Below are 13,421 nucleotides of genomic sequence, written 5' to 3'. Positions count from 1 at the left end.
GCCATTAGTCAGGGCACCAGTGCTCGCACCAGTGCCCGTGTCCCCAGGCACTGTGCTCCTTCCCATAACTCAGCCCGGGGGCTGGTGCTGGGCTCGGGGCAGAGGTGACACTTGTGCATGTCACCGCAGGTTCGATGAGATTCCTGCAGTGTTGCTTATTGAATCTTTTTTTCCTTGAGTGCAGGCAGTAACACATTTGTGGGCACGTGCTTAGTGAGTGCAACAAGCAGATAGATGTGCATTGCTGAGAAATCCCTTACTCCTGGAGATTTCAGACAAAAGCTATCAAATGTAATTAAAAATTTGCAGGGGGAGAGTCAGATCTGAGGGGGAAGATACCAGCTTTGCTCTCTGCTTTATCTCTGAATGGAACCATTTCTGCTGCTGGAAATGCAGCAAGAGAGAGCCCAGTGCTGCCGCAGTTTGAAGATAATAACTTTAATTTTAGCTCCGAATTACTTTTTTTCAAAGGCGGTCTGACCTCTGATTGGTAAAGTTATTGAATTGCTACATCTGATGTGATGAAGGATAGCTCAACAGCTGGGAGTCAAAGCAGTTTGTAGGCAGGCAAGAAATGCAGATATTAAGAGCATTACAAGTCATGAAATACAAATGGTACATCCTGTATTGAAAACGAAGCCAGACTTCTTCAGTCTTTAAAGAAAAAGCGCTGCTTAACTTCCTTTAAAAAAACTGGTTTTCTCCCAGCTCATTTCACGTGGCAATTTGTTCTCTTTGCTTGATTAAATGTTAATCCAGCCCATCCTAATAGCATGCAGTTTCTTTTGTTAAGCTATGGACTTCTGAACGCCATACATGAAGGAGAAAGTTGCATCAATCACAGCACAGCGAGAGCGAAAGACAGAAACCAGTGCTAATGCAATTAGCACATTTATTTGTCATGCATCAGAGGAGCTAGAGACCTCCTCAGCACAGGAGCTCTGACTCCCGGCAGCATCCCGATGGCCCGGGGAGCTGCTGGGAGGAACCAGAGAGGCCTCCTTCCCTCTGAAGGCATGAGCTGGTGTGTGTCGGCACGCTCGCGGGGCTTGTATCATACAAAATGCTCACCATGAGGCGGTGAGTAGGTCCCCTGTCCCTCAGCCCCGGTCTTCCAGCCAGCCCTTGCACCAAGCTAACGTCCTCTGAAGCGTTCATTCTTCGTCCCGCCAGCCCTGCGGGATGTCACACAGCCGTCCTGAGCGCCGTCCCCGATTTCTGTGGTGGTGTGGAGGTTCAGCAATGCTCATTGGTGCTGAAATGAGGAGGGGTGACAAACAAAATCTGCAGCGCTCGCGCTCAGGCGATGCCTCTCCGCTGCCCTGCCATCGCCAGGGGCCGTGCAGCCCTTTCCTCACTTGTCTTTTTTTTTCTTTCTGAAGGCAACATCGGCAGCTCCGCTCAGCGCACACACCGTTTAGAGTAGCCATCTGTTCCCTTTAATGAGAAAGCTATCCTTTTTTTTTTTACCTGATTACTGATTGTTCCAGACTACTGTTGATTGCTTTGTTTTATTAATTACTCATTTTGACATGCTGTATCTGTCCCTTTTGTTCAGAAAACAGATGCTCTTGTTTTCGAGCATTATTACTGATGGTTATTGCTAATAAGATAAAGCCGCAGTTCCACTTTAACTGAGGACTTAACACTGTGGCTCTGGTTATTGTAATGCTTCCTCACTGGATATTTTAGTTAAGCCTGAGAAAAATATTTCATTCTTAGTGTCACAGGGGCTCCCATCGTTTGAAGGAAAGGGACTTTTTTAATGTCTTTTGGTGCATAGAGCAATGGGGTCGGTAGCTGTTGCTGTTTCTAGAGACCGTGAATAAACAATACTAATGCCATTCTGAAATCTCTTCACTTAGTAATCCCTGTTTTTGTGGGTGTGAAGGGCTGCAGGTTCCCATAAGAAACCTCTCAAGTCAAACTCACTTCCTTGCTGTGTTTGGAACTAAGCAAAATTTGCTTTTCAGATTGTCAGACAAGGTTCACCGCGTCTTAAAATATAGTGGTCTATTAGCAGGTGAAGGAGATAGCATCACTACACCAGAGTTAAAGTGTTTCCACTGACAATTGCCATTTTAAAATATTATTTTAATATTATGTGAAGCTTTGAAAAACTGTCTGTGTGTAGAGTCTAGATGGAAACCACGTTGCTGCTTTCTGCTGGAATTAGATACCTGCTCAGTTCAATTTTGAGAAAGTATTTATGAGGTGAAGTCATTTCCTACAGAACATGATCTCTCAATTCTGCAACAAAACCAATTGCTGATATTATGCTTTCATTGTGCTTATTCCCAGCTCCGGGCTCATGCGGTGGATATGAATGGAAACAAGGTGGAGAATCCTATTGACCTTTACATCTATGTGATTGATATGAATGACAACAGACCGGAGTTTGTAAACCAAGTCTATAATGGATCTGTTGATGAAGGCTCTAAACCAGGTACAGTTGGAAAAAAGTCTTAAAGTTATCCCAGGCTTTCAAATATTAATCTGGCATGGTGGCTTTGCCTCCTCTTGAAATAGAGGGAATGTAGGAGAGGTTTGCTGTTGCTGGCTCTTCGTGGAAGACTGATAGAGGTGAGAACAATCTAGCTGGTATCTCTTTCTCTGGATGCAGAGAAAGTGGAGACTTGGGTTAGAGGGATCCTGGTGGTCCCTTCCTAGATGTAGAATTTGCAAAAGCAGCGGTTTTGTAGAGTAATTCTCTGTATTGCCATTCTCATACGCTCGTTACACATGTACAGGGCTGTTATTCTAACTACAGAGTACTGAAAGCAAACCCGGCAGTGGCCTTTCACTGACCCCGTGCCTGAAATGCTGAATATCTGCCTCCTTGATATTTAATCCAGTCATTTGCAAACTCAATATCTGGCACCGAGTCAGACTCCAAATAGGTCTGTGTCCCAAAGTGTGAAGAAAATACTTTCTTATTTGGGGCCTGATGCAAACCTGTTGAAGTGGGAATATTCCCACTGAAATTGCTGGCTCGTCCTCCGTCCCCATGGGCTTCTCTTACAGAGGGCGAAATGGGGAAAAACCCAAAGTAGAATTTCAGAAAATTTATGGGTGAAAAATTAGTGAGGGTGTAAGCTGTACACAGAATACAAGTGATGATTTTTACATGAACATGTTTATATGCTTGGAAAAATACAGTTATAAGGGTCTTTAATGTTTTCTTTTCAACTATACTGTTGATTTGCTATTTAAGCACAGTGTAACCCTGCAGTTTCCAATATGGTAGCAGGGTGGTTTTAGCTTATTGCTGAGCATAACTAATATGAGTGTATTCATTCTTTAAACAGAAATTATACTGTGAAAACTGTCACCAGTACGTTTGTAAGTCTACTGAAATTGGAGGGAGATTTTTCCAAGACACATTTTATCCTTGGTTGTTTGCCAGCTGAGGGGTTAAATACCGCGTGACTTTGCTTTGTGTCAGCAAACATTTATCATGGCTTCTCCACTGCCTGAGGTGTCATAGGAAAGTCTCCAGTGGCCACTATTTTTAACAAGGTGATTCGCAGTCGTGATTGATTGTCTTTCAGCATTGTGAGGAATGGGCTGCTGTGGTGACACGTAGTGGGGACAGAACGTGACAATACTTTTGAGGAAAGAATAGGTACAGCTCCCTTCCTGATATGCTTTGGGTGGTGACGTACCAGCTTCAAAGTGCTGATCCCGGTCCTGCTCGGCAGAGGGGACGCAAGAAGTCCCTGAGCTGATGGCTCTAATGACATCTTCCTGGAGGATTTTCCAGCTTTCATTTGAAGGCCACTTTGGGGCATATCAAGGTTTGAAGATTGATACAACGTTTCCATAGCAAATCAAATTTCTTATATCTTATTCTAGGGCAGATCAATATTCAAAGTGTTCCCAAATGTTTTAACTAGCTCTGCTCATTTGTGTGAAAGAAGCAGTAAATTGCATCCTTTTCTTGTCTGAAATCCCGATAAGCCTTTGAGCTATTAAATCAGAATAGGATAACTTTGCCTACAAAATACTTGTGCCTCTGCTTCTACCAGTGATTTTTGGTATTCTGTATCCCAGGCTGGAGTGCTTGCCTTTAAGGCAGGTAGGTAGAAAGCAATCTGGTTTTATTCAAAAGCAATTACATTTGTCTTTGATGTTTTGGGGTTTTTTTCCCCTCTTTCCTGTTTAATCGGTATTCTTTTAAAGGTTTATATTAGCATTGAATTTCTGTTCTTTGCTTTTATAGAACCTCCTGGGAATCGGGGTATCTGAGGCTCTCATTCCACGTACTTGGCAATAAACATGATGTTGTGTCTTTGAGGAAGGGATAGAGAGGTCATAGAGTTACTGTGGATGTCTGCGTGCTCCTCCTTTGCCTCCGAGTTATGTATCCCTGTTTTGTGTAGAGACAAGTCTAGACAATGTATTTAGCTAAGCGTAGATCTTGCAGAGATTTGGAAACTTTTTTATAGTTCAAGATGCTTCAGACTATTAGAATAACTAAGGAGCTACCACACCAGCCTTTGCAAGAGAAAAAATACGTGGGCGGAATTCATGATCGTTTGTGGCAATGGTTGACAAATGAAAGACATTGCATATTCTTAGAGGTAACAGCAAAATGTGTTCAGTATTGATTCAACAGTAAGTTATATATGTATATGCATTTATAAATATATATGCGTATGTGTGTATATCCATGTATAAAGTACAGATTTGCTTCAAGCAAACTAAAAAATCTTATTATATGTTACAGGAGTTCAGCATTCATTTTCCGCTCTTCATTGCTATTGAACTATGCCTGAGGACTCAAAATGCTTCCCTGGATATCCTGTACAATTGTTATTTCTCGCATCTTCCATATGCCCATTTATAATGGCTGTGATTAAAAATGCAGTATTACTCGATTACCACAGTATCTGCAATGTTCTTAATAATTCTGCACACCTCTTATGAGAAAAGTAGCTAGAGTATTAGAGTATCCCAAATAAATACTGACTCTGAGGGCAGCTAGTGCGAGCAGCCGATGACTGTTTGAAGTCAGTAGGAATTTTGCCCAGATTTAAAAAAAGGAAAAAAGGGACATACGGAGCTCAAGCTCTACCCATGAAAATTATGCAGAGCAAGACCATCAAAAATATGCTGTTGAGCACAGACTGAGCAGGGCGCAGTGACCTTGAGCTGCAGGGAAAGCCCCTGTAAGGCTTTAGCAGGATCAATAGAGCAGATCCCATTCAAAGTGAACAGGAAAGGGCTCTGTGGTGCTGTGGCAGCACACCCCGGGGTACAGGGCAAAGCGAAGGCATCCAGTGTGCACACACTGCAGGCAGGGCTGTGCCTCCAGAGGATGCTGCCCCATGAAGTGCAGCATGGTCCCCTCTTAGTAACCAGGATGCAGTGAGCTGGAAGAGAGCGCCGTGCCTCATCTCTGACCCCGTAGGACAGCTGCAAATTGTGCCTGACGATGGCAGGGAATGGAGGGTGGCCAAGTAAGATGCAAACTACTGACTCTGCAGTGAATAAGCCAAAAGGAGGTAGAGTGAACCAAGAAAATGGGAATGCAGGAAGGATGTGTACTCCAACCTGCGGCACAGTGTGATACTGCCGGGTGCTTAGCCTCCCACAGAAGAAGCAAGTTTGCTTTAGCCTAAAATACAAATGTCCTTCAAAGGGGATTGTCCAAGAGCTGGAAGAATTGCCAGCAATGTGAAGAGACTCATTAGAGACAGTCTGACGGGGTTTAAGTGAAGGGGCTTCCCAGACTGCAGAGCACTCAGAATGCCTGGGTTTCCAAGGAGCATGCTCTCTGCGATGTGCAAGTCACCTTGAAGCAACCCTTGACAGGAATAGAAAAGAAATCATCAAGTATTATTAATTATAATAGGTTGTTGTTGCTGGTTAAGATTCTAATAACTTAATTGAAATAGTGTCTTACACTGTAGCATAGTGTTCTTGAAATCAGGAGCTCATTCTTGGTGGAGTAAAGTTCTCCATAGTGTGAACATGCATGTCACAGCCTGGCCCCTATACATCCTCAAATGTGTGCTGGCTCTGAAACTGAATTGCATTTCTTTTTACTTTTCTGATACTCTCTGGAAAACATTTTAATGCATTTTAGTTTATCTAGCCTAAGGTCATGCAGCTGGAAAATTTAAATGTGTAAATGCAGGCCCTTCCAAAAATGCAGAACAGGAATAGTGATGCAGGATTTTCTTTTCCACAGCACCATCTTTCTTCCTTACTCTCCCGCTCCACGAGTTGTTTTGATTTAACATGCCACTGTTTGAAAGTATATCTTAAAAGACCGTGTTTTACTCATATTGAATAATGTTCTGCCTCTTTGAACTTTGCCTCTATATGAAGAACACAGCCAAGTTTTAAAAATGCAGCTGCAAGCTCGAGCTGAAATTCCCCTGGTCCCTCTGGCAGCCTTAATCAGCGGAGTTCTCCTGGAGCTGCAGAAGTTGCTTTTCAAGCGCTGATAAAGTGGGATGGGTTGCACAGCTTCGCTGCCCAACGCCGCCTGCCCTGCAAGGATTCTGCTGCCCTTTCAAAGCCCACATCTCTGAGCCGCACCACGCAAGCTCCACCGCCTTACGGCAGACAGGAGCTGGGGCTTGGGGTGGGTTTTTCCCCTCTGTACAACACCAATTACTGCCTGCCATGAGCCCAGCCCCTGCACTTGTACCGCTGGGCTTGCAGCATCCCAGGGGTGTCCTTGGGGAGTGCTGTCTCAAAAGAAATCCTACAGTTTCCAAAAGAAAATTGCTCGATAAGATAGAATGAAAATGCTTAAATGTAAAAGAAAAAAGGGACTTTAATCACAAAACAAAAATGTGATGGAGAAAGATTATTTTGGTCACTGCAGAAGCTTATTTTTGATATAACCACCACAAAATGTACCTTACGATAGGATGTGGATGTCTTACTTAACTGAAGCGTTCAATTCTGAAAAGGTCAATGTGAAATGCTCCGCAGTGACTCGAGTGCTTTGCTCTGGGTTGTATCTATTTTGTTTTAACAGAAAGATTGTCAAAAATTAACACATCTCTCCGAAACAATTTGTTCCTGTCAGACTGGCCTTTTCCATTCCCATTCATCCTTTCCACTTCACTAACTCTCTGGCTACATCTTGGTCCCTTTCAAGTCAATAGCAAAAGTCCAAGTGGCTTCTTTTAAACGAGGGTTTCATCCAGCTCCTTCTTTCTCATGGCGTTGTGTAGGATAGTTTACTCCTGCCACCCTCCCTGGCAGTGCTATGAAAGAGTGCTAAGTATGGACAGTCCTCCAAAATAAAGGAATATTAGTATTTCTTACATGAGAAATGTTGTAATTTAAAATTTCCCTGTCTCCTCCTGATTTCATGGAACTCTGATACAATAATTGTTGATAGCGTGCCACGTGAAAAATTAAATAGCTGGGAGCCAAATCTATATGTGGCAAATTGAGTTAAAGAAATCTCATAAAAATAAGCAGTATATAAAAAACCCAAGGATTTTAAAACCTGATTATTCTACTAGTGTCCCAGTTTGTTTATTTTATTTCTATGCCAGCAGAGATTCCCTCAGAGATTAACACCGTGGACTAATGCACAGATGGGGCCAGAAACTTGAAAGTCATCTGAATATTAAGAATTTAAATCTTTAGCCTCAGTGATTTGAACAGAAAGCCAATTATGAGGCTGAATTAGTTTTCAAATTAAACTGCAATTTAAGGCTTGTGAAATTCATCTTATAAAGCATATAGTTGCATTTGTGTGTGTGTGTGTATATATATATTCATGTGGAGAATTTGGATTCTGCATTTCTGGCTTGTTCCTCTTCTCCAACCTGACAGTACAATTCATGAAGAGATGCCTGGTGTCCTGCAGGTTGTTCTTTCGGTGAAGGAACAGGGCGGGTGTTGCTGGGTGGCAGGAGGGGAAACGAAAGCAGCAGTGCCGGAGATCTGAAGAGAAGATGCTTCATTTTTTGAAATCAGTAGGACACCAAGTGGAAACCCTTTTTTTCATTACGAACTATTCCAAAAACACCGTAGTGCTGCTTATAATTAAAAGGCTCAATATTCTTTTACCAGCTTGGAGGTAGGTTGATTTTAGTACTCTTTATTTAGGAAGGCCCTAATTCAGCAGAGCACCTGAACAGGTTCATGGACCTGGGCTGACTCGGCTGCTGGCAGAGACGTGGCACGGGGAGGCCAGAGTGTGTGCCAGGGGCCTGTTCCTGATGATAGCTCTAAAAGCTAGAAATAATGCAAATGCCCTATGTTTCAGGGGGATCACGTAAAGGTAAAATCTTCAAGAGCCAGAGTAGGTCTCAACAGATTCTTCCAGTCATCCCAGAGCTCTTCACAGGTGGGGTGCATTACTTCTGGGTTCATCACAAGCCTAAATACGGGCATCAATGCAATGCTGTCTTCTGCAGCTTGGGTAGGTGCTACTCTTATCCTTGCACTTTATATGCTATTAAAAATGGCTTTGTCCAGCCTGACTCTATTCTCTCACACATTACACACAGACTTAGGATACACAATATTCTTTTTTAAGTTCTTTTGCTCAGCCGAGCACGATTTTAAGATAAGAAATTGTTTTTCTGCAGACACGTGGTAGTGCTTTCCATTTTGTTTCAAGGTGAGTGGTTATGAAATCTGTGCTCTTAATTTCCTTTTCAGAAGCATCCAGTCCCAAAAGCAAGGAAGTGAATTATAGGACTGTGAAAAAATGCAAATCCCCAGACTGTTGGTTTTTCCCTCCAGAAAAAATGGCCAAGTTGATATAAAGGAAAAAAATGTGGAAATCATGTTCCGAGACCACTCTAGAAGGGAGTTACAACACTGCAATAGTCCACGCTCTGCCTCCCTTTAACCAGCAGTTACAAATAATATAGTATTATATATATTCTAGTATTTATTTTATATGCTATGATAGTATATTACATTGTATTATATGTATTATATTTGTTATATTACTTTGTATTACATTGTCAAAATTCAAGGATTGGATTCAAGCCTTTTGGAAGGTGGGTTAAGTCTCAGTTTTGTGCAGCCAGGTCTGCGTGATTTCCCTAGTTGCATATGCCTTCAGTTAAGCATGAAACCTAGCCGCACTTTTAAGCACAGTTCGGTGATGGTGTTCAGGATATCTTGTCCTAAGTCACGCTTTCTCCATTTTTTGAATTTGCCTCTGGGAATCAAGAGGATTCATCTGTAGGAACTCCGCCAAGCTGAGGCTCATCAATTTATGCAGTCAAAACTATTTGCTCAGAGGCTGCATGTGCTTTTGCCCATCTTGAAGTTTTACTTCTGTTATTTCTCTGCGGTACACGGGGTCTCAGTGGGCTGCAGGCTGCTGTACAGGAGTTATCTTCAAATCTGGCCATGCCCATGTGTATGCTGCATTCGGTGCATCCGTTCATTTTTCTCTCTGGACATACTTATTTCATTTTTAACAATAAGAAGGTATTATTTCAGTTCCAGATGACGGCAGCCTCTTCGACTTGCTCAGTCATCTCTGCAGACCCACTTGCTCTATTCTCATTAGATTGGCTCTTGCCTTGTTTGAGGCTGAGAATCTGATGTCTCCGCTAATTAGGAAGTGGCATCTTTTATGAATTAGGTTAGCTGCTTGAAAGGTCAAAATTTGCCAATGATTACAAAAATAATGGTGAAAGAGAATGACAGTAGCTATCAGTTATGACTGAAGGAGTATCATTCAGAAGGAAAGTGCTGTTTCTATTTAGTTTTCTATCTAGACCATGTGGGGTGCAGTTAAATTGTAACTTGGTTTTGACATCTTTGCTTTTCTAGCATGCTTTCAGTTCCTGAGACCTTGTTGCAAAGAATGAAATCACTTAAAGGATGAAGTGTTCCTATTGTGAGTAGGGGCATGAGATTCCCATCCTCTGTGGGGAAGAAAAGTAGTATCAGGAAACTCTTCTGAATTGAAAATTTTATTTTTAAGAAATTTTGTAAATTTTACACTGCTTTTCAGTATTTAATCTTCCCATCAACAATTACTGTCTTCTCTCTATCTAGCATCGGATGCAGGCTGTTCACTAAGTGAGCTTTCCAATTTGGAAAAAAAAAAATTAGGAGGAAGGGGAGGTTTCCATTAGTACAAAGCCATTATTAACTTGGGTTAATGAAGATCTAATGTAATACGGCCATCACCACATGTCTGCACATAATGATTCAATCCTTTTCTATGGGGGAATGATTAAATTAAGTATCTTGTAGGTCAAAATTAGACTGAGAAGGTTAACCAACCTTTAATGATTCTGCAACCATTTACCAGCCATTAAAAAACATAAACTGTAAGATAAAGCTGAATAGAGAATCAGCATTATCAGTAAAAAGTGGATGAAGTTTTAGCTTTTTCTCTTTATATCACAAGAGTAGACAGAGGGGATTGTGTATTTTTATAGTGATATGTGGTATAAAGGGCAAAGTGAAAGGTTTTTTAATCTTTTTTTTTTAACTTGGATTCCTGATAAGTGCCCATTAGCTCTTTCTTTTAACATGCATTAAATCTAACTAATGGATATCAAACCAGCTTAGAAAAATGGTAATTATAAAGCAATTGTAACAAAAGTTTGGGAGCACAACTGTGCTAAGATATTGTTTGTATGCTGTAAAACTGTGAAAGCTCAGTCTTTACGGAGAAATGAAGTTGCATAGATGGGAGAGCAGAGATTGCAGACAACGTGATGTGAATTAGCAGTCCTTGGCATGCTTTGGGACCATCTGAGCTAAAAGGAATTGAGCTGGTTCTCAGATTCCGGAGTGATTTGGGGGAGACATTTGTTTACGACTGTGTGCTTATCTGCTTATACATACACAGGGCAGCTATCTTTCTTGTTTTGTTTCTTTTTTTACTTAAGATGTACAGATCGAATGAGACCTAGTGAACCTAACAAAATCTTTTTGCAGTCTTTTACAAGCAGATGCAATTAATTTTAAAATTGATAAACAAAAATTAATATACAGGTAAAAATTATCTCACTTTGCTTCCATCCCCCCAGCTTCTGTAAGGTTTTATTTTGCCTATCCTGTAGAAAGCTTAATTAATCTAATGGGAATATTTTCCATAAGGGGTGCTTTCAAGCATCTCTCTCATGTGTCTTGTCCATTGTTAGATTGAAACAAAAATACCTCATTTGACAAAATAATGCCTAGGAGATTGCGGTCTCTGGGAAATAAAAGAGAATGCATTGTGAAGTTGCAGATTCTTGGGGTCTTGCCTTTTATTGATAGATCTCCTTCATCATGCCATACATTTTAACTCAGGTGATATATGAACTTGGCACATTAGTTAATGAAAGCTAATGCACAGTAATCTTGTCATCACTAGCTGTGCGTGATAATTCAATCTGCTTCTCAGAAGAGCTGTTGAACATGCAACAAATTTGATTTAATATTGACATGATGTACTAGGTTAGGTATTTTATTTAACATGCCATGTGCCTGATTTGATGAGAAATAGTTTTTTTTCAACAAGTTATCTACCTGAGTTAGTAGGCCAGGTGTGTAGTTTAATACAGTTATATCAAACACCGTCTGGACTGGGTATTCGTTATGTGATACATTGCGCAGACTGGGGCAAATTCCCAAGTTTCGGCACTTCATGCATTCATTTAATGTTGTCAGCGGGCTTGAGAGCCAGCCCTTCAGAGCAGAAAAATAAAGCTAATGCTTCTCTCACACACTGAAAGCATAAAGTCCCTCTTGCCCCGTTTATACACCTCTCTTGTAGCTCCATCACCACTGGCAGGGTCTGACCCAAAAATGAGAGAGTACAGCGTGGGGGTCTTGAGTGTGGCTTGGAGGAGTTTTCCCAGTGTTTCTGGTCTGTAGCACCTGCTGCCATTCTCTGCTTGGGCAGGGTACAGGGATTTAAAGATGGTGTGGTTGATACTTTGATTTCCACAAAACGCATGCACACATCCTGCAGGCCAGGTTGGACAGTCTGTACTTTTTCACTTAAACCCTAACAATACCAGGCTCAGTCCTCAAGCATTTAAGAACTGTGCAGTCTGCCACTGTATAGTTGCCTAATTTGTGTAGTAATAGGGGCTGGATATGGGGATGTGTTTCATTTATTTTAATATAAAGTATACGAAGATATATCCCCATGCATAAGACGCAGAAACATGACATTATTTACTTTTATAGCAGGTAAATCATCACCAACCATCTTAGTATAGTGGAAGACTTTATATAGCGCCCAGAAGATGTTAGGCTCTGTAGCAGTATATATACCCACGTCGCTCTATTGAATAGTCTTGTGCACAGATATATGTTTATGTCATTCACTGCAGCACTCAGGTATCTAGAGGATACGTCTTGCTTAAAGACAGACTAAATGTACAGAAAACTGAGTTTCGGAACATAGATGGTGAATGTAGGTTACACCAGCAGATCCCCTGGGGGCGGTCCTCGGGAGGGGTACCCTCAGCATGGGTAACAGGAGATGCCGTCACACTCTTGTTCTTGGGTCAACATTGCCAGGTGGGGAATGTGTGCACACAGGAACAGGAGTGGACATATCGGCCACCATCCAGACTGCAGAGGGGAAGAAGTAATTTGCAGCCGGTTTACAGCAGGCTGTGGTCAGACAAGCAGCCCCAGGGAGCAGCGGAGAGCTGGGGAAGGAAGTGGCTGCTGCAGTTCCGTCATGCGCTGCGGAGTGCTGCAGCCACACAGGGCCCTTTGCAGAGGACGCTTTATTAAGTTACAAGTTAGTAATTAATGCCAAGTTCCTCTCTTTATTTTCTTTGTGGTGGGGTTTCATAATCAAAATTAAAGATATGAGATAGGGAGCAGATTGCCTCTAGAAATACAGCTCCCTGGTGCTCAGTTCATGACTTTAGAGACATTTGTCCAGTCCCATCTCCCTTTATGGGGATGTAGGTCATAGTTGAAATAGTCCTTTTTTCTAGAGCAGATGTGCTCAGTACAATGCTACACTGCAGGAAAGAAGCAAAAAGGTCAGGGAAAGAGTGAAGGAGACCTACTATACACTCCATCCACAGCATAGCTGCTGCCAGCTCACCCCATGCCCACCACAGCTGCAGCCTGTTGGGTTCCCCTGCCAAGTTGGGAACCCACTATCTCCCTCACATCCTGGTTTATTTTGGAAACTACAGTGCAGTCTGAGAGATCCCGGATGAGGAGGGACCACAACTGCAGGGTGCTCTCATCTGAACTTAGTAGCCCCAACAACTTTCCTTTCTGAGTTGTTTCTTGCACTAGAAGTGAATCACAGAATACCACCTGTTTTTTGGAATATGTCCTAAGACTGTGCATGTCCTGAAATAGATTGTTTTCCTCTTCCACTTCTGTTTTCATTAGCCCCGGGTTTTGACATTCTGTTCAGAGACATTTTCAGTATAGAATGCATTAAGATAACAAATTCCAAATCAAACATCTCATTCAGCTTATTTCCTATTTAA

The 13,421-nt window shown here is 41.9% G+C and overlaps 1 protein-coding gene across 1 annotated transcript in view; it reads left to right on the top strand.

Annotated features, from left to right (window-relative positions):
- Positions 1-13,421, top strand: part of CDH4 (cadherin 4) — a 469,167-nt gene that overhangs the window by 368,841 nt on the left and 86,905 nt on the right. The window contains exon 6 of the mRNA XM_076352033.1: positions 2,302-2,446. Coding sequence (XP_076208148.1) covers positions 2,302-2,446 — 145 coding nt within the window. The remainder of the gene's footprint in view (positions 1-2,301; positions 2,447-13,421) is intronic.

The sequence above is a fragment of the Aptenodytes patagonicus genome, chromosome 14 (assembly GCF_965638725.1).
Source record: "Aptenodytes patagonicus chromosome 14, bAptPat1.pri.cur, whole genome shotgun sequence".
NCBI lineage: Eukaryota > Metazoa > Chordata > Aves > Sphenisciformes > Spheniscidae > Aptenodytes > Aptenodytes patagonicus.
This window is presented reverse-complemented; position numbering and strand designations above follow the sequence as displayed.